General features: G+C 38.2%; 1 protein-coding gene across 1 annotated transcript in view; it reads right to left on the reverse strand.

Annotated features, from left to right (window-relative positions):
* Nucleotides 1–22862, reverse strand: part of GMDS (GDP-mannose 4,6-dehydratase) — a 412544-nt gene that overhangs the window by 350076 nt on the left and 39606 nt on the right. The window contains 1 exon segment of the mRNA XM_039549037.1: nt 865–909. Within this exon segment, the coding sequence (XP_039404971.1) occupies nt 865–909 (45 nt within the window).

Below are 22862 nucleotides of genomic sequence, written 5' to 3' on the forward strand. Positions count from 1 at the left end.
CAAGCCCTACCTTTTACTAAAACCCCAGAAAAGACTACATTGTGGGGAGATTAATTTGACCACCCCATTTCCTTCCATTATCATACATTTTGGAAGCATCTTTTATGACCAAGAAAGCAAATATTCTTACACTTATGCCCACATCAGTTCAAACCCATCAAATCATACCATAACAATAGCAACAATGTGATTGTTGTTTTGCTGGACCACAAGAAATGTGATTTTTGCCAGGGAAAATTATGCAGCAAGATGGAATCAGACTCCCCTTATTTCAAGTAAAAAGTAAGCAAAAATCACGTGCAAAGCAATAATTAATTAACCCAAGAGAAAATGTAGAAAGTAACCATACCAAAGTACAACTTGTTTGGGGTTTGTTGTTTGGTTTTTGCTTTAGGGTTTGTTTTTTTCTTTTTAAACAGAGAAAGCAAAATGCACGGTTTTCATTGCTGAAGTATAACTGCCAAAATAAAAGGGGCTTTACTGTGGAGAGAGAGAGAGTTGGGGAAAGAGAACAAACAAGAGATTCTTATTCCTTTATGTGGTATATTGCATCATAAATTATTCCCTAATTCCTTACAGTTTTGGCTCACACAGGTCGCTGCTTATCTGAGCTGGCGGGAAACATGCAAAGCAGCTGTACCCCGAGGAGAAGAGGGAATCCACCAGTGGACATTAGATGATAAATAGTACAATAACCTGGCATGATTACAGGCCATGCTGCACATTCCTCTCTGGAGTTTTGATTTGTTATCTAGGACTGGAGTGGAAAACATACACAGAGAAGGACAGAAGCAGAGGAAGCGGGCTGGAGCTGCAGCATCCAAACGACTCCATCAGCCTGTAGCCAGTCACCGAGTCACTCACCTCGTAGCCTTTTTCCAACAGGAACTCAGCCAAGTACGATCCATCCTGGGAAGAGTAAGATATAGGAAAATGTTAGAAACACATTGAATAGGCCTGGGAGATTTGGACCGCTTAAGATCTCAAAAGAGGGAAGAAAAAAACTCATAGTGAGTAGACTGGGTAACAAGCACATACTTTGATTTCTCCAGATTCATACACCAACCTAAAAATACTACAGACTCTCTTTAGTTAATGTTAGACTACGAAGCAGTATATTTTAAGATACTTGCTTACAAATGCTGGTTGAGAACTCCCATCTCTTGAATCTCTTCCCAAGTTCCATTATAAAGTGCCTGGGGATTATCTTTCCAAAATATCCTAACCACAGTCATTGAATTTGAACTATTTTGGAGATAGGGAAGGAAAAACATACCAAAAAAAAATAGCACAAGCTTGGCATTCTCTGCAAACCAACGTGCCTCTGTAGCACCTTGTCATGCTGGCATCTCCCTTGCACAGACACTCCTTCCACAAAGCTTCTGAAGGCAGCAATAATTCTGCCTTGCCTGACCTACTGAGTTTTCAAAAAAATCCCTAGCACACCTTATATTTAAATTACAGAATAAAAGCCATTTTCATATTTTATATATATCACTGAAGGTTGAGAATTTGGGTCATTTAATTTCAGGGATTTTTCTTTTTCTTTTTTTCCTCCTTTGAAATCTTTGTCAAACTTAAATGATTAAGCTCCTCAAAAGCAAATACTTTAAAATACATGCTAGCACATGTTTTCCTGAACTAAGAGGATTTTCCTGGCATGACCATTGCCAGGATTACCAAAACCAATAAGTCATACTGTCTTTATAAATGTGTACACACCATCACAAACCCAGCAAAGTTTACCCCTCCAAAAGAGTTCTCACTAGCGGGTCAGTGAATATTACCCACACACAAAGTCTGCAGCTTTCACTGACTTCTTGAATTGGTTGTTCCTTTAATATGCAAATGTATTCCACCAGACCCAAATGACTTGCTACAAAAAGACCATAAAACAATGAGATGCCACCTATGCTTATAGGTTTAAACTGTTATGTGGATCTGTTCTGTCATGATCATGGCCAGAGATAGTTAAGAACAAAACTAAACAGATATCTCTCTGATCATCCCTTAAAAGCATGTTGCTCCAGAGAAAAACCTTTTTTTTTTACCTCAGTTTAAATGAACTTTTGTTGTCTCATAGACAGCCTAAGAAGAATAATACATTAAAGTAAGAAATTTTAGATGCACTAGGAGGCCCTACAGGAGCAGGGCTGCCAAGGGAAATTGCTTACTGCATTGATGGCAAAATCCTGGGGTACATGCATGCAAAATGGCACAGTACAGTGCACAAGGGGCACATTGCTCTATGTTTAAAACTGCAGCATTAGAAAAAGAATTACTTTATGGTATAAATGCTTCATAAAGTCTCACACAGTCTAGAAGAGGTTGAAACCAAGAAAGTGTCAGCTTATGTTCTTCTCCCACTACATGTACCTGTGTGTGTGCACAAATCTTTACAGGGCTAGAGCCCTGTAAAAGCCGTCACCAGTCTATGACACCAGTTAATTGGGAAAATAACAAACCACATACCATGGCTTCACTGCAAGAATATGCACATCAAATGATAATAACAAGATTCTACTGAAAGGATAAACTCAAACAATATTCAATGGAAACTCTGGAGAAACATGGGCACCAAGGGCGAGATGACAGTTACTTTTAATGCTTTTGTCATTTTTTTCATTAGCAATTCCTCCAGGATTTAGCAGAGAGGGGAAACTTCCTAGTTCTCCTTGGTTGCTCAGTCCACTGCAGCAAACAAATATAAATAAAATTAAGAAGGAGGTGAAAAAGTGGGAGACCCAGAGAGTGCAAAGGAGATGAAAAAAGAAAGGCTGTGATTACCTAGCAAGTTGATGGGAAACAGACTTAACTAAGATTGAACCCTGTCAATAAGGTCTTGTTCTTCTCACCCAGGCCATTGCTCAAAGTTTCCAGTCGCCCTGGAACATTTTGAACCAGCAGTGGCACTTGCTTCCTCTGTGCTTCCTTTCCAGGTCTATCAAGTGATAGGGCAGGGCTTTACAATGAGTGGGAAACAGGCAGCAAGTGTGAAAGCTCCTGCTTTCTGGCTCTGGCACAGCACAGCTGATTTACTGTCTGGTAATCGCACACAGTGCAGATCCGCGCTGTCCTGCGCTGCGATACCGTATCGCACATGGCCCCGGGGTTCACGTTTCCCTTCCTTTTCTTTTCAGTACAGCAGCCTGTCAGTGTGAATGGCAATCACAACAGTCATCAAAGACTCAAAGAGTTTGCAGCTGGTAAGGACAGCACAGTTTCCATCTTCTCCTAATGAGGTCAGGGAGTAAATATTAATAAATAAGCTCTGTAAAGTGGTTTAAAATTTTATCCATAGGAGACTGTATTACGCATATAAATTCTATTATCAAAGCTATTGATTTGCATTTATACTACAAATAGAGTCTTCAAGGTACAGGAATTCCTGAACCAGAAAAGGGATATTAAAGGAACTAGGTGTTAAAGTATTATATAATTAAGGTGCTATTATACTTTGAGAGCTTAGTTTTGCTAATGTAAAGTACCCAGTTAATGCTACTCAGTTTATAACAAATCAACAAAATATCAGAAGACAGAAGCACACCTCTGTGTGTGGACAAATCAGTCTTGAAAGAAAATTGCCTACAAACTGCCTTTAAGTAGGATTACAATGAGGCCTGGCTCCGTACAGATATGTCAGACCAGCTTGAACGATCAAAACAGTTTAACAAGACTGACTAAATGAACCACCTCAGTTAAAACAGCTCCTCCTCAGCACACTCTGGCACCTCAGATTTGAATCTCTGTGTTGTCTTCAGCCAAATAGTAGTTTGAAAGCTCATACAAAGAATGATACTTCAGCTGGTTTCCAAGACACAGCAGCAGGTTTCCAACTGCAGCTGCCTTACAACATGCCTGTAAAATTCCCAGACAAAAGAAAACAGCCACATAAACTAGTGTGAGACAACTTTAGGATGCAATATTTTATATTTAATACACTAGTTAATGTCAAGAACTTCAATAAGTTTTGACACGCTATCAAAGAAAAACACTTCCAACATGGTGAAGAAATTGAGACAAATGAGTTAGACAGTGCTTTGCCAAAATCATCTAGAATAAAAACAGAATCAAGTCTGACTTGATCCATGGGCAAATAATAGGATTATATATACAGAAAACTGAAAACAAGTGTAACTCAATAGCCTGTTTAGCAATCCAATCTCCTTTATTTTACACCGTTTTGCACAGGCAAGTTCCATTTGCAATGAACTCATTTGGGATTTATATTGACACATTCAGGGAAGGCTGCAAAAGTGACCTGAAATGCAATCCATCTTCATCCTCTTTCTTTGATGTAGCCAGTTCCAACACCCTTCCACAGAGCTCCTGGATTCAGGAACTAGGTATCGCCCTACCTGAGCATTCATTATCCAGAGGATTCCCTCTTCCCCACAGCTCCTCTCTGCTAACAAAGAGGAGTGGAAGTACTAGATGGATGAAGAAACAAGGGAAAAGAGGCCAAGAGGAAAAAAAAGATCAAGATGAGGAGGAATAGGGTTCTTTTACTACTACTCTTACGGCTCCAGGAGAAGTATATGGAATGCTTTTTCAGAACAAGGGAGAAAGAATTAAAGACCTAACATAAATGATGCAAGTGTATTATGACCATACCACTGAGGAGAAAGGGCTCTCAGTTCCAGAGGAGTAATATAAACATTTGAAAAGAAACATCCCCACAGTATATCAAGTATTCAGAATTCATTACACCTTTGAAAAAAATGTGTAATAGTTTTCCACATACCATGGAAGAGATCAAAGATGCTTATACTTATAAAATTCAAAATTGATTGAGGCTAGTGCCATGCCCTTAGGAATAACTACAAAGGTGAGTTCGTGGAAGTTCAAACCAAAGGTGGCGTGTCAATTATCAAGGCCATTCTCAGCAGTTCTCAATTCCTTTTGAGCTATAAACTATAGCTGCGCTCTGCTGAAGTTTTGATAGGTTCAGTTAATCTGTTTGGGGGAAAGTCTATAGAAAAAAAGAGGCACACTTTAATCCATAGGACACATGTTTATTTCCTGAAGGCACCTTTCTGCAACAACATCGCCAACAGTGCACAGTTGCTATTTTCATTTAGCCTTGTTGGAATGAATAATCCATCCTCCCATTAAAATCTACAGAACCAGTGCCACTGGTGGCCTTGCACAAAGAATTGTTGGTTCATCAACTTTTGAACTTCTGCACAGCTAGAAGCTAATGCTATTTCAGAGACTTATTCAACTGGAATATGGAGACAGATCCTTTGGGAGAGGAGATACACACCCCTCTAAAGCAACATCTAACTGATTTTAATAGCAGTCCGCAACAACCATTCATTTGCTCATAGCACTCCAGAGCAGTCTTCCTTAAAAATGAAAAATCCATGAGAGTAATAAAGTAAAAAGTTATTTTTGTTGAAAAATGCATACTTCTAATAATTTCTAGTGATTTACAGAGGAAATCAGTCATTTTTTACAGATACTATAAAAAGAACAGTGCTACACTTTGTCTTAAGTCTTCAAGGTGATAATCAAGGTAAAGCATTAAAGCATTCATAAAAAGTTCCCCATACTGAAAACAGGAAAAACTATGAACTCTTAAGTATTTAACTGATTTATTAAAGCTGCCACCCTCCAGATGTAGTAGTTATTTTGCTATTTTGATTTGTATTCTGGCCAAGTAAGAATATAAAAACAAGTGTCCTTTTGTTCCTGCTATCAAAAGAAAAAGTCAAACGGCAATCAATGTTAAAAAAATACAATCGTTGCTTTAAAAGATTGTCCACTTAATCAAAAGTCTTGTAATTCATTAACTGCAGTGCAAAAAATGAAATTAATCAGGAGGAAAAGGTAGTAACAACAAGGAAAGCATTCTACTTGTATTACTCTGTTCTTTTCTAATTAAGACTTGTTTAAAGGCAAAAGAAAAGCAAAGTTGCTTTGGAAAAGTGAATCACTGTTATTTCCTAGCCTGAGCTCCATCTGACCTCATGCACCATTCCGCTGGTAAAGTATTAAGTTATATTAAGAGTTGCAACTGCAGTTACAGAAAACAGCAATAGGTTTTTCTTCCTCTCTCCCTCCCTCCAGTTGTCTTTATCTAAAACAACGTTATTCACATGATCAATATTTATAGCTATTCTACTGTGAACCTCAGCATGGACCCCTAGCTTAAAAAGTAAAGCTTACACCACTCTAAGGCTGACACGAGCAGAAAAAACCTCTGTAATTCAAGTTTACTCCTTACCAACCAGTCTGGCTTAACTTAAGCCAACAACAGGAAGGTATGTCAGTTCAATGTCATTGATTTTTTTTTTTTAAGTTGATATTTAAATATATAAAACCTTTAGTCTAAACCCCATATGATATTCTACAATAATCAAACAGCTTGTATCTATCACACAAACCTCCCCCCAACATTTCAGCTTGGGAAAAACAAATTGCACCAACAAACTGAGTATATAAGTTTTTTTCCTAATTGCAGGAACCTGTGGCACATAGTGTGTTATGTCCAAGCGCACCACAAATTTCCCAGTGACAACAGTCAGGTTCTTGATAGCTTTTTAGAAAAAAACCCCTAAAAATCATGTCCCTAAGCTCTCAGGTGTGGGCTTTAACATCAAGATACTCAAAATAACTGCTAGTTCTCAGATATGTCCGAAGAACTATTACTATAAAGAAGAATAGACTCGGTAGAGAGCCTTCTAAAACTTTTAAAAGTTATGAGCCACAACACCTTAGTTTTTTCTTCAAATATGAATGTCTACTATTGTATACTAATCTATTAGTACACTAATATAAACCAAACCAGTTTGGAATGCTGAATTTGAGAGAAACCCAGCTATACTTTTCTGTGTCACTAGTGATTGGAAGAATGTGTCTATAAACATGGAAATGCAAATCATATGGGCAACATACCAGACAAAAATTAAAACTTCTAGTGTATGTATGTAATGGGAAACCCATAACAGTTTTAAAAGTCACAAGATTAATGTTTTGCACAACCCTATTTCTTCAGAAAGGTACTGGTATCAGATGGTCTTTCACCCTTCCGAAATTGCAAGAGCAGCTCCAATCAGCAGCAGCTATGAGCATTTTGGATCTGCCTACCCTCAGAGTACCCAGACTAAGCCAACAGCCCCATTAGGTAACTCAATGACTCAGGGGGAAACCCCTCAATATGCAACAAATGCAAACTAACACCAAACACTACCCAGAGGAAACCCAAACGTACAAAAACCTAGTGCAGAAGGCATAGAAACCAGGAAACCCAGGACTAAGCTGAAGGCTATGTCCCCAAAAGAGTAACTTTGACATCAAAATTTCAAAGTTCAGAATTGTCACAGTAAAAATCCATAAAGCCCTGAAATTTTGGGTTCAGAGGAAATTCAGTGTCTTTTATGTTTAGGCAAATGAGTAATTCTGTGAAGTGACACCAGGAAGAAAAATGTGAAATCTTGGCATGCCATCTTTAAACATCCTAGAGTGGAAAACCAATAATAGCAGTAATAACATGGCTATTATTGTAACCTGGGGAGGCCGCCTGAACTTATGACCATAGCTCAACACCCAACCTACCAGAAATAATGGAGTCATCTCACTCCTAGACAGAGCCACTTTTTTTTTTTTTTCCTTTCTCCAGCAGCCTAATGCAGCAGCTGAGGTTAAAGCTGTTTTCATTGTAGCACCAGCCTCTCACACTGATGGCTCAAGCAGGCTTTCTGCCACTCCTGCTCACCTCCTGAGTTTGTTACTTTAAGTTTAGCTCAAGACGTTGTTTCCTAAGAGTGCAAGGTCAGTTATTTGAGACAAAACAAAACACTGCACTTGCTATCTTGTTTGCATGAGATCAAAGCCTAATAAAGGAGAAGTAAATGCAAGTAGACCAGGAAAAAGCTTTTTAATTCATTCTTCTGAACTCAGCTTTACATATGGACATCATAATTTTGTCTGAAATGTAGTTTATTTACAGATAAACACAAAACCAGAAAGCATGTTCCAGTTGGAGGAGAGAAGCAGTGCACAGTAACCCAACTCTTATTTTCTTAAAAGTTTGCATAACGAGAAATTTGAAAATCTAGGAGGAAGGCTTGTTTAACAGCTCTCAGTCTTGCAATATTCACTTGGGTGGAAGAAAAGTGCTGATCCTGCAGTGATGTGATCTGCAAATCACAGGAGCAAACACTCTGTTTCTGGACATTTCAAGTTCTAGGAGTAAACAGCTTGCCTTACAACTGGTCATAACTCTCTTTGGTATTGCCTCTCTCAGTCAGCATGGTCTGAGCCCAGTTTTCACCGTTCTGGCATCTTCCGAAGCATAAAAAATTTTTTTCAGGAATTCTGTTTGTTCATGCAATTTCCACCTTTTTATTTCAAAATTCTCAAACTTCCCAAGTTTCAAAACCAGAGATCTTTAAAAGATGGTCTCTAATACTTTTCAGAGTTGTGGATTCAGAGGGGCCAAGAGACCAGCCAGCCTACGTGTGGTCATCAGCACCCTGAGCTCCAGGCAGCTCAGATTTCTCTTTACACCAGTAAGGGAGAAAAAGAGCCAAAAGAACCCAAAGACCTGTCACTACTAGGAAGCAATAAACTTCCTAGTAGTTCTGCAATAGAATAGAAAGTGAAAAATGTGATTGAAATTTCAAAACAAACAAACAAACAAGAAAAACCCTACAGAAATGCCAAAGCTATATTCTTATGGAAAGTATGAATATTTGGACCAAAATGCTACATATTCATTTACTGGCTTTACCTAACTATTTGTAACACCTTTTGTTCTGGAGAAATGGAAGAAACAGTAACAGGGGAGAAATTTAGCAAGAGAGCTCTTAGGAGCTGTTCTGCAGAGTTTACTGTACACACATGCTCTTCTACACAAAAGGGGGATGTTATGCATTTTGAGTCCTCACTACATAAATCTATACTTTAGTTCATTGAAAAATACCCAAAAATACAAGAATTTTAAGATGACTCTTCTTATGCCTTCCAAAACACATTCCTACCCAAAAAATAAATGCAGAAAAACAATTAGGGAAGTCAAAGATGCATGGTCTACAGAGATTTGAATACATTTTTTTTCCAAGGTAACACTTGCCAGAATTCCATGTTTTGCAAAATCTTTTTATTATGCCAAGGAGCAGTTTCATATTTGTTAGTTATTTTTATGCAAGAGTAAATACACAAAGGTTTTGTTGTGCTTTGGGTTTTTGGGCTTTTTGCAGTTTAGGATCTACTTGGTTTTTGTTGGTGTTTTTTTAAATACACAATATATGTTCTATAGTATAACTGTAAATAAACATTAACTCTGTAGTAAAACATTAGTGAATGAACAGAAGTATTTATTCAGACAGTGCCTACCTTCCTCTCTAAGCAAAGACAACTCTTAGTGAAGATGGTTAACTATATAAAAACTGCACTCATGTTCAAAACATCGAAGCATAAATTGGCTGAAACTGGACATTAGACCCAATACCTCTGTTCCACGTGTCTGCTCTTGCTAATCAAGGACTCTGATGCCACATGGACTGAGCTTCCTGGTGGCAAGAAGCCAAGCAGGATAAGGATTATCTGGGCGATAGCAAAAGGATGCAATGTTTTTTCAGAGAAGGTTGCAGAAGGTCATCCTTATATTTACAGATACCATACAATGCCTTGTGTACCCAACTTCACAGCTTTCCCTTGTCAGCTTCAAAAGGGGAAAAAAAACCCACCCAGTTTCATTAATTGCCAAGGTTCTTGTGTAAGGGAACTAGAAACGGGAAAGTGAGCAGTCGCATTTGCTTATCCTATCTGTCAGGAGCAGGATTTGGAATAGACAACTACCACAAAACCAGCAGCAAAGCACCAATTCCTTCAATTCATACAGTATTAAAAATCACCTGCAGTCTGAGTTAGCAAAACCCTTTGTATCACCTTCAAGTGCAGTAATCAAAAGAATTCTTTCAGCAAGGTAGTTTTCATGAACAGCTTCCTAATTAAGGCAAGGACAGAGCAAGATCAAGGCAAAGCAACTGTTGAAATAGTTTAAAGATTTCCAAATTTTAAGCAATAGTTTAAATATTTACACATCAGTTTTGTTCCAATGAGTTATGCAGTTTTGCACAGATCTCTGAAAACAGAAGAACTATTTAAAACTTTCATGAAAAAGCTTTTAAGAAGCATCAAAAGAGATTTATTTTAAAGACCTTGCCACAAACAAGCTTCTTTCATTTGCTATTGCACAAAACCTGAACCTAGTTAAATTTAACTGTCTTTGCAGGCTGTGGAGAGATGGAGTACACGGGACACATTTTAATAATTTTTGTCTGTATTCATAGTGATTTCCTCTAATCTCAAGGTTTCTTTGCAGTTCATTTGAATGGCTTTGCGCCCTAGGAACTACAGGAAATTCTACAGAAACCTCCCTGTCTCACGAACTTTGTAAACTGCTCTGTTACATTTACTCCTACCAAAAGCCAAACACCACAGGATCACAGTGTTACTTCTTTGAAATTAATAAATTCTTTAATTGCTATGGGACATAAGGGTACACTTTAACTGAAAAAACACAGCAGTTTTTGCAAAAAGGCCAATGTGAAGAAAATAGTATCTACTTTTTTTATTACAAAATCCCTAGAACTTAAATACGGCAACATCCTATCTTTTTTTAAAGAAACATTTACAATTTCCATAGCAGGCGCAGTAAGAGAACTCTTGGTTTTGCTAAAAATCCAATGTAAACATGACATCAAAGTGTAAGGGGACCTCATTTTCAAAAACACAGGGACTCAAAACAGCCCATTTCTTTGAACAATACACTAGGAGAAGATAATCAGATGTGTATATATAAGCAGTTTTCCTAAAATGAAGTACACAGGTCCTCCTTTTAATGCTGTTAAGAATTGCAGATTAACACCACCATACAGCTATTTGGAATAGCCTTCAGGCTTCATATTTGCACCTACCATGTGGCTTTTGCCTGAGCTGAGCCAGCACTTCCATCAAATAAGGACAACAAATAGCACCTTATACCATATGAATCTTCTGAAATGCTTATAATGCTTAATCCCTACAATATGCTCCAAGTTGACAGGAAAAGAAGCTTCCATACTGGACTACATCATACATGGAAAACTAATTTGAGCAGCCCTTAAGGAGTTCTTTATCACCACACCAAGTAAGCTACTCTGCATCAAACCATCTGTCTTGTCCCTCTGCCTCACTCCAAGAGAAGGGGCATCATCTGTTTCCCTCCCATCTTTCCCCTTAAGGGTTATCTGTTATTTAGAAAGCTTGAAGAGGGATCATAACAGGACTTTTATTACCTGATTTTATGACCTGTGCCCTGATCAAACTATACACTACAGGGTACCCTTCAGATGAGCATCCTTACCCTTCAGCAGCCGATTGCATTTATTTGGGGCATCAGGAAATACACCTAACAAAGCCTCAAAAGTATTAGTGAATGCTTTTGTACTAGTGAACATGCTGGCAAGCAGTAGGTGCATACAACCAAACAGCTTAACTACTCTATCCTCACAGAAAAGTCTGGTCAGACAACATCACACCAGCAGGCATTTTGGAGGAAGTTATGTGCCTTATTGCAACCCACAAAGTTTACAACAAACGGCTTCGAGGTGATGGCAGAACTCCACCTTCATGATCTAAGGCATCACAGGTACACCCCTTCCTTCCCTGTCCCTCCCAGAGGTCAGTCATGCTGCCTGATACACAGCACTATGTCTCATTCACTCAGAGCTGTGATTAATGCTGTAGTAATCTGTACCATCTGCTGTGTAGAGGCCATCCACAGACACAGGCAGCCTTCCAGCCACACACACACTGCTCTCATGGCAGACTTCCAAAGAAAAACTGTGGCTTCGTGTTTACACATCTTGTTTGTCAATATCACTTTGTTTCTTCAAGAACCTGGCAAACCAACGGGCTCAAAGGATGCTTGCTAGTGCAAAGCTGCTTCTTTCAGCAGGATATTCGCAGAATGCTTGAATTACAATGTGTAGGTATCTGGATGATCTGTGAGGGAAACAAACTTTTCAAGATATTCTAGAAAGTTTGTTTCTAAACCATACAACAGCTCGAGATACATGTGGAGAACATTCCATTTTTTCCCCCAAGATATTTGTTTTACTTGAGAGAAAGGTTTACACAATGGAATGTTCAAAGAGAACGCTTCCAGGTTTTCTCATGTACTTCTGTAGGACAACTTCAACCTGGCACTCAGCCACCAATTGACTAAAGTTTGCATCCAAAGGTGAACAGCAGGGGTCCCAGGGAGGGAGTGAATAGAGAGGTGCTCATCCTGCTTAAGTGTAACAAAAGTTTCTCCAAAATTGCTGGGATGGGACCGGCAAATATTGAGCTTGTTAGTCTCCAGCTGACATGCAGGAAAGGCAAAATTGTCAGCTGTAGTGAAAGTTGCTGTGCTGATCTATTCAGATAAAGAATGCTATGTCTTCCCACAACTCTTGTCAAAACTATTTCCCCAAAGATGCAGGTGCCAGATACCTATTTACTTATTCTTAATGAATTTCCTACTAAGGGGATGCCAAGCTTTTCTTCTCCTCTCCATGTACCCATGCTAACACACATATGCTACATTGAAGATGATCCTACCTTGTCAAGTAAAGAGCATTTTACATAATCTTGCAAAAACCAGTCTTCTTAGTAGTTTGTTTAGGTAAAAGCAGTAGCTAGGCCCACCACTAGCTCTTAAACAGCATCAGGAATCATTTGAACACAAACATTTCATGCATGAACTCAAATGCCTTTCTGATCTACGGCAATTCAGTTTTCCCTTAAGGACACACAGAAATAAGTGGGTATATTCCCACTGGATCACCCCATGCCCTCAATAGCTTAATTGTTCTATGCTTCACTGATGCAGAATCATAATGACTGCATAGTATTGTGCTGCTTCCTTTGCCCTTTCTAGCAATTTGTAAACACTCAGTTCATTTATATTTAACTTTCCACATCAAACCAGGAGAAGTTCACCAGGTTGAAGCTCCATGATCCTAATGACATTCTGTAGAAGGTGGTCAGGAACACAGGGACTGGCTGTCCCAGATGCCCACAGGAAAAACAAACAGAACACCTATATTTCATGCACTCTATTTTACAATCTTCTCCATCTCCACATATCTGTGCTTTCCTAAAGTCATAGAAGTTAATAACAAGGTTAAGAGCATCTTTATAAGGTCCTTCACTTTGCCTATGTTTATTCACAGCTCGAGGAAAATCCTGATAAAAATGCATCCTACAATACAACTGGCTAGACCAGTACTCCAAGACACTAAAAGAAATTGTCTTTCTTCCCTTATAATGCATAGCAAGGGTGAATAAAACAAATTATTCTTGTTGAACAAATCGCACTTGAAGTGAAAATTGCAAAGTAGTTTCCACATTTTTTGTGTAATTCTCCTGAAAAGGACTAAAACTCTAAAAACGTCATGTAACAAGAGGTAGAGATTTAGTTGCACTGTCCTGCCTAGTTTAAAGCATGCAAAGAACAGTCCTTTGGGGCCTTGACTTTTGCCTCTGGCATAACTTTTGTTTGATCTCACCCAATCAACTTGGACTTGGTTTGAAGTCTTTTTTGCCAAAGCATAAGATGAATAGTTATGCATAATGTTGCTTATAAAATACTATAGCAACATATCTAAACAGTCCTGAAAACAGGTATCAGGAATGAAAACTGACTAAAACAGGGATACAAGCACAAGTCCCAGCAGAAATTCTTAGGCAAACTTACCCCGTTGTGAGAAGGAAGAAAAGGGGAAAGGTTTTTTAACCGCAGAAATATTGATAAGTGGCACATTCAAATATGGTTTTACAGAACAAGAATAAACATACTGATTAAGATTGCTAGAAACTGTGTGGTGGCTGCACCAACATGTTTTGAATTGAAAAGGTTTGCTGAAATCCAGAAGAAAAGCTTGAGCAAAAAATGAAGAAGCTATTAAGGTAACACAAGCCTTACCAGCCTCTATCAGATCCACTGATCGTGGCTCATTCAGTTAACTGATCTTTGACGTTGTTTTGTGGAACCATTTTCAATCAATTAATCATTTTAATGGATGACTTCTACTGATATTAATAACACTTTATCGAGAGAGATGGAAACAAAGACAGACCTATGGGGTAACCAACTCAGGGAACAGTACTACAGTTGAAAGCCTCAAAAAGAAACCTTCAGCTTCCCTGTCAGTAATCATCAAGTACATTTGTGGAACAGTTGGCAAGACATTCTACTGCAGCTCATCACTTCTTTTTCTGGCCTTCTCCCTTATAAAATTATTTCCTCTTGATATCACCAGACACACAATAACTAGGCTAAAAAATTAAGCTTGCTGTCTAAAGCAATCCTCCCTGCTTCTTTTCTCCATCTGGAGTTCAAGCCAATACAGGAATATTGCAACATTTTCAGAGGGTCTTCATCATTATTTCTTAAGAAAAGAGACTTCTTTTTAACTCTCTTTTGAGCAAATTGCCCGTGAATTGGAAATATTTTAAAAAATAAGGCAGCTAGAATTTATATATCTCCATAGCTATATATGTTATGGTGCACTACATTTCTTATGCCAGTAAAAATAAAACTGTTCAGGACCTTGCTTATCATACACAAAAAGGCTGCAAGTTATGAGTAAAAGGGGACAAGGAACAGAGAGAAATACAAGTATGCCAGACGTTGAACAGGAATGTCTTATTCTTAGAATTGTTCTAATTCTTCAAGCTTCAGTGCCATATTTTGTGTGCACAGAAAGAGTTGTGAAATACTTCACAGTGAATTATCAGGGGTAAAAAGGTTATGGTATGAACTACTCAGTTTAATTTTACTTTCCATACATTGCACAAAAGGAAGGGGACCTACGCTTTGTTTTTTAAAAGCGTACAAAAAGGCTTTTATCCCCAAACCTCAGAAACGGCTAAGAACTACACAGTACAAACACAAATACAATCCTTCAGACTGAAGAAAAGTTTTAAATTTAAATTTTTTAATGCTCACCAGCAATAATAGCTAACATAAGGGCAGTACTAACTACTTCCTCAGAAACATTTCAGTTCAGGATAACTAATATGTGTCTTTCCCCTTCTAGCTGAAGGAATACAATCCTTCAGATTAGAGGAATTCTTAAGACCAAAGACTTAGTCACAAGAAGTTAATAGTCCATGCAAAACCAAAAAAAATTACATTCAGATAAACTAATCAAGTCTTTCCTTTGTACTTTGAAATATAATGTGATGCTAGCATAACACCAAACCTTTCAGTACCACGGTTAATCAAATTATTTGTGGAAATATAAGGTACCACCTCCAAAATAACCCAGAAGTACAATATCAGCACCACGAGTGCACAGCCTTGGTTATCATGGCCATCACTGAGATTCAGGGATGGGACCACGGAGCATTGCACAGTTTAACAGGTCTGCAGCAGAGGCTGCAAGTACCTTCCTGCAAAGCTTCCAGCATCAAGACACCTGAAGCCATTAGTCTATTTTAAAACTTGAATAGACTTGACAAAAATTCTCACATACCATGGAGCCTAAGAAAGACCTAAGTACCAATGTCAGATCACAGGCACCCTAAAACACTTCCCAGATAATCCACCGCATTAAGAAACAGGTGTTATCATTTTAAAGATGCATATGAAGGCCACATTGTTCCATTTTGAAAGCAGGGAAACTTCCTCCAAGATTTCAATTTAAACAGTCACCTTCATACTGTTCTACAGTTAATTCTCATCTTTATACTCAGGATTAATTGAATAATTCACCAACATGATGATTCATCTGCAGGTAGTTAGCCAGCTCCTTTTCCTTAATCTGAAGAGCATTTGTGTGGCTGTTTGGGAAGTGTTTGTTTTGGTTTTTTGCAGCTTGTAATTTTTTTTAAGCTTCTTTCCTTCACCAGTGGTAGACCACAGGCTGGAAAAGGTACCACTAGACCATGAGAAACAGCAATTCTTCACTAATGTGTCCCCAGGGCAGAAAATGTTTGGCTACAACTTGATGTGACACTTTTGGTTCCAGCACAATATAACAATCTTTCAGTCACTGTTTGAAATTACAGAGAAACAACAAGCAGGTCAAAGTTCAGCTGTAAATTAACACTCACTTTAATAAAAAATAACTTTAAAATAATGACATCAGCTAAGGCACTCTTGTAGACATCTTCTCACACCTGCAAATATAAAATACACAACAGATGCTGGAGAAACCAAACTCCCTCCTCCCCTGCCACAACTGAAATACTGAGATTCTGCAGGAGAACTTATACACTGTAACTGATTACACTCGTATCTTTTCTAAACAGTTGTTTCTGCTGGCATGCATACACATATAAAGAAATCAAACTTGCACAAAAACACGTGAAAACCTTGCTATGATTCTTCTCCAGTTACAGTAAGGGATAGGAAAACTAGAGGAGCAAAGGAGCTCTAACCTGGTGCAAAACCTTTTCACTAACTTGGCAATCGATTAAGGAAATAAAAAATACTGTCTTGATTCTAAAGAGACCTGAACTTCCACAGTTTGTAGCTGACAGTAATTAAAAGCTGTACAGATGGCTTGAGTTAGAAACCAGTGAGAAGGAGCCCACAGCTCCTTCTGGATGTTCCTGGTAAACAACTCATCAGCATTTAAAAGGAAGCCTCTTGTTCCCTCAATTCCTACAGAAGACTGACTGACATGTCAACCTACCTGAACCCAGCCTGACAGCTGAGACTCATCTGTCACAGCAAATAGGTTTGTGTAGGTTTTGTTTGCTTTTTTTAATTAAGAAAACCCTATGCAATACCATTGGCTTTTCAATTAAAATACCACATTGAGGACAATCCTGCCTTCATAAAAATTAGGTGCTGGTGGAGTATGTCATAGCAAAAAAAAGAAAAAAAAAGAAAAAAAAAAAAGCATTCTAGTTATTATTGTATCAGATGTGAACTGCACTGAGTACTTTGGGTTTTTATGTGGCTACCCCTCAACAAAGTCAAAGAGATTCTGTAGGACTTCAAATCACAAAGGGAAAGGGGGAGCCAAAAATTGTACGTCTTACTGTCACTGATATTTGTTAGACGAATGTGCTTACAGAAGTTTCTTCAAGCCTCAAAATCTTTGAATATGAGACTTCAGGAATATAAATTCTAAAGGAAACAAGTAATCTGTAAAAGACAGACAAAGCAAGCAAGCTCTTATCATTTTACATGTGAGTGTTCTCTGGTTCCAAACACTGACCCTTTAAACCAATGGGTAAACCACAAGTAAACTCTGACATTTTCAACTTCCACTCCCCAGTGTTTGGTTCAAAACAAGTTTGCATGGTACAGAAGAACACAGTATAAGTTTGAAATCATTAATTCAAAAATAATCATACTAATTGAGAAAACGTATCAAGCAGTTATCAAATCCATTTCCAGCTACTCCTTTTTAATCCAAAGGTACCAGAAGTACCTGAAAAACTTCTATTTTTCCCCAGAAGAGGGGTACAACAAGGAAGCAGGAAACTTCTGCATTTCCACATTTCACTTTCAACCCTGCTCCTCAAGCTACAAGCTTCAGTAGAAATGTCTGTTCACTTTCACAGGCAGCAGTGGCAGGAGTGGTTTAATCAGGCTCAGTACTGCCCTGATCAAGCCATCATAGGCACCTGGGACCCTATTCACAAACCACCAGCCACATTAATCCCACAAAGCTTTCATGCTTTGGAAAGGCAAAAAGCAGCAGGATGAAAGAGGTCTCCATCCAGACTTCAGATAGCATCATTAGAGACTTCTACATTTGGGGGGTTAATTTCCAAGGAAAAGTCAAAGTTATAATGTTAATGGCATTTAATCTCACTGTAAATAAGACAGAAGCTTCCAAGCACACCATCTCTTGGCAACAATTGCTGGAAATCTGCAAGCTAGGGATGCCAGGTCTTTTTATTTATCTCTTTTTTTTAGCATTCAGCTTAGATTACTGATTAAGATCACCAAAGTACAATATCCTCTTACAGTTCTTTCAACCATCTGCACTATCATCTTCAGAACATAGTCTGCATCCACAGTAATTAGTATTGTTGGTATAGACATCAACTAAATCTCAACTTCTAATGATTTTACTAGGCACATGTTCTACAGGGTTTATCTGTTAGGCAAGAGTTGCTTTCTTTATGCAGTCTTTGAAAAAATAATGATTGAATTGACTCAGCCACATGCCAGTGCAGAGTGCAGAATGCTCTGATGCAGCAGCTACTCCTGGGGCATTAAACAAGTCCTCCTGAAGGGAATTTAACATAGTTTACAAACATGCTCTTGGCCATTAAGAATAGTCTGAACAAGATTTCGGGCTGTTGCATTAATTTAGCTAACACAAACACACCAAGTCATCCTATAAAGAAGGTTCAGCTTCCACCCCAGAGAAAGTGGATTCCTCACTGTTTTTCTTTCAGGGCTCCCTAAAACACCAAGGTTCACATACTTGAGTTGCTCTCACAATCCAACTTCTTTCTCCATATTGTTCTTCCCTTCCCTTCAGACAAAGCTTGGTACATCCTAAAAAACTAATGCTGAGAAAAGCTAATTAGCATAATCATCAACTATTAGCAATTAATAGTATCTGTTAAACTCCAGGAAAGAGAATCTGTATAATTTTATGCCTGCTGCCATGCAAAAGTTTTCACAAAATTGGTTTGGTTTTCCTCCCCACCCCCCTCCCCATTAAACTTGCTTCACAGCCAGTTTCAAAACCTTTTTTTATCAGAGCAAAACTTTCAGCACTTTCAAGTTACTGAAATAAGCTGAGCTATCCTGTGAAGAAGGCAAAATGAGAACCATTTTCTTCCAATGAGTTTACTATTGAACCACTTGAGAACATAAGCTTGCAAATCACTTCCACGTTGCTAATCCTAAATATTCTAACTATTTCATGAATGGTATAAAGCGTATCTCCCCACTGGAATTGGAATAAAAAGAGAGGAGAAAAAAAAGCTACAGCTCACACAGTAGCCATTGTTTGAATATCAAAAGTGGAAGCCAGCACTGGCATAACTCTTAATCTGCCAAACTACTAGTTTATCTTGATGAAATTTAGTTAAACCATCAGACTGCTTTGAAGGTTTATGCTAAGAATATTTAAAAAAAACCCAAAACTCAGCAGTAGCTTCTAGAAAATAGCTTCCAGAAGACTAAATGGAGATTGTAGGCACAGCTTTAGATGGAAATTTAAATGCACCTATGTCTTGCAAGGCCAAAAAAATACATTTAATTAGGAAACTTAAGTCTTACTAAAGAAACATATGTACCAAATTAATTTTTTTATCTCTACATAAAAACACGTTTGACAAAGAAAGGGATTGTTTCTGAAACTACTGATCCCATGTCTTGATAAAAGACTTATATAAATATTACTAGTTAAGTTTTCACCAAGGTGGAGATGCTGGAGAGAAGAAAGGACATCCATCTCATAAAGCAAAATAAAATTAATATACAATTATATAACAGTTTTCACAGAGCAGTAATGTCAGAACTACAATTCTCAAACACATCAGCAGATGAATATCTTCTTTTAAATGTGTTTTTTATTCAATATGAAAGCTGAAACACTTCACTTTTAAGTGATCAGAGGTTAAGTTACAATGAAACGCCAAGAACATACTCATGCTCCAAAACAGAAACAACCAATTCTTCAGTGACTCACAGTCACTAGTATCAGACTTGGTAGATCAGCACAGACTTAAAAAAGTGAGACAGCAAATCCTCAGAAAGGTTGTCAGGTAAAAAAAAACTTCATCAGTTCATCTGTATTATTCTCAACCTTAATTACTAGATTTACAATAGTTACTGTATTTTAAAAACCCACTGCCAGTCCTTCTTCTTGACAGTATTTAATTTTACTGTAGCTTACACTTACCACCTCATCTTTTCAGGGGGCAGTTTCCAGTGGGAAACACTGCAAAATGATGAGAACTGGGCATGAGTCAGTTCAGGAGGAAGGGAAGGCTCAAACCCACCAGCCAAGAGAGAGCCCAAGTGGTGGTGGTTGGTTTTGTGACAGCAAGCAAATATCTTCCTTAGTGAATGAGGTGAGGTGGGGTAGGAAGGAATCAGACATTTGTCAACTCAAATTAGAAAATGAGAAAATTCCCCCCTCGAGAGCAGGTGTACTCAAGGTATTACTAATGAAGTTGCAAATTCCCATCCAGCCCCAATGGGCAAAGACAACTGTCACAGCACAAACAGACATCTTAAAGCCTGAGTGGGTGCTTGGCAGGGATGGAAGCAGCTCCGTTTATTCTGTGCTGCTGATTCTTTTCTGCAATCCATAATGCAAGTGAAGCTTCTTCTGAGAAGAGTTAGAACACATGCACTCACAGCCCCAGAGTTGGCCCTTCAGAACTGCATGGGCTGAGGCAGCCAAAAGGCATCCAGAGGAGCACCAGGACACTGACCCACTTCACACAATGGGAAGAATAAAAGGAAAAAAACCCAAAAGGCAGAGGTTGCCCAATTTCTAGCCCAATTGTGGCTAGAAACCAGCAAAAGATGGTGGCAATTGCAATGAAATTTTGGTAGAAGACTATCCTTAGAAATCTGGAATGTCAGTGAAAGCCACCCTGAATTTTTGTTTCTCAAAGAGAGAACTCTAAAGCAGCTGAAACCATGTCTTTGCATGAAAAGAATGGGAGAAGCTACAAAGGTCACAGATTCAAGTTGTCTCAAGTTTCAGGACATTGCATGAGGAACACCAGCTCTGGAAAGGCACACAAAAATAGCTACCTTGTACCCTCTTTCCCTTCCATCTTCTCATGTTCTTAACATAAATGTTTCCCAAATTCTTCCTGAGACAGTAAGACAAAGTACTGACATTGCTATGGCCATGTTAGGCATTGTTGAATGAGTAATTGTCCAGTTTATTCAGCTTATTTTGGAGAATACAGATCACATAAAACATAACTTGTAAAAAAAAATCTGCTTTCGTGCCTGCTAACACAATTGCAAGGAAAACATCATCCTTATTTCCAAAGTATCCACACAACTCTTATGCCTCATTCACAGCTTCAGACAACTACAAGGTTTATCAACAGCATCATCAAACCTCAACCACCATTATACTCACTACTCTCTAGAGCTGCAGCAGAAGAGAAAACCTTTCCCTACATCTTAGGCTAAAGCGAAGTAGAGGACTATTATCCAATTCCTACAAGAGTAATGTAATTGCAGAACTTCTCTTCTTGTAACAAAGACAAATTTTTTTTCCATAAGCCTAAGTGTTCTTGACCAATTTACAGGCACTCAAACCTGAAATTCCCATCCTTCCCTAGTCAGAACATGTCATGTGAGTACAGGAGATTTAAAATTCTAAGTAGATATCAATAACAGATCCCAGAACTATGTCTATATCTATCTATATCTGTATCCATATGAGAATTCCTTGTAGAGGAACAGCTCAGAGCAAAATCAACACCCATTTGATATTGTCTCATTTCTGAACCATACAAAAAAGTCATCCTAACAGTCCACACTGACCAAAAAAACCCTCAGATCTGAAAAATGACAATTCCCTTTTTACTTAACGTCAGTCAAGTAGGATTACAGGTTTTAAGGTAAACTGTCAAAGCTGGAGCACTTCCCATATTTTACTCCCAAACCAGGTTTAGACTATTTACCCTCTCTTCCCACAATGAAACAGCACAATCAAGAATCTGTTCCCCAAGACACACGGTACTTGTGAGTAGAGTGTCACATGCAAGATGTGGCAGCTCCCCAGGTAACATTTAAAGCCTGACTCTAAGCTTAATAAAATAGGTGACCACAGAGTATGGAGAAAAATGGATAAAAGTTATTTTATTTTAAACATTTCATTAAAAACAAACAAACAACCCTAAAAACAAACCCAAAGCCAAAGCAAACCACAACAAACACAAACAAGACAAAAATAACCAACCCACCCCTGTCAAACCTGAAGCTTGGTTACTTCTAGTGCTTAGCACAGAAATCTGTACTTTACATATATTTTAATTTTTCGGATACCTTACAACCATGAATGGTAAAGCAAGATATATTTGTTTGTAAGGTTAACACATCTACAGCATCATTATTTTGAAATAGCAAAGTACAAACACTTTTCTGTATTTTAAACACACACAAGAGCACAAGGTCAGAGCACTATCCATCTAGCTAGGAAAAGATGATATAACACAACATAACTCTACTGGATCAGATCATACACCATAAATACTTATTGAGTGATATATACTTCCCAGGAAGCATGGAAAGAAGCTAGTTTGTAGGGAGACCTTGTACTCCAGCAAGATGATTACAGACATCAATTATCTGAGTGTAGACTGTATATGATAGTGGTGATACAAGTTTATATTGTACAAAACAGAAGCAACACGTGTGAGTCAGCCAAATTTTCCTACCAGGACTCTAACGTTAACCTGCTTATCTGAAATGAGAAACACCTTTACCACTAAATGAACAGTTACTGTTTCCTTGTAGGAGGGGAAGGGGAATCCCCATTCCCTCCCACACTCCAGCTTTTCCTACAGCATCCTTTCAAGTCTCATAATTTTAATACTGGCTCTTTTAAATGCCAGTTTTTCCTTTCTCTTTTTGCCAAATGACTTGTTTTCCTTTAGCAGACAGAGTAGAGGCTGGAAAATATTCCTTCCTACATACTTGCAAAAGAACATGCCACACTTACAGGAGATTTGAACCTATCAAAACTTTTAGCTACAAAAAACCAGTCTGCTCTAACACAAAATAAACTAAAACCCAAAATAGTACAATTTCAGTTTTAGAAGAAAGTAGATTCCAACCATTCCTGTCACCTTTCTTGGTCTTCAATCTAAGGAGGAAAAGAAAAAAAGTGATTTCACCAGAGGCAAAACATTTCAGGTTT

The sequence above is a fragment of the Corvus cornix genome, chromosome 2 (genome assembly GCF_000738735.6).
Source record: "Corvus cornix cornix isolate S_Up_H32 chromosome 2, ASM73873v5, whole genome shotgun sequence".
Lineage (NCBI taxonomy): Eukaryota > Metazoa > Chordata > Aves > Passeriformes > Corvidae > Corvus > Corvus cornix.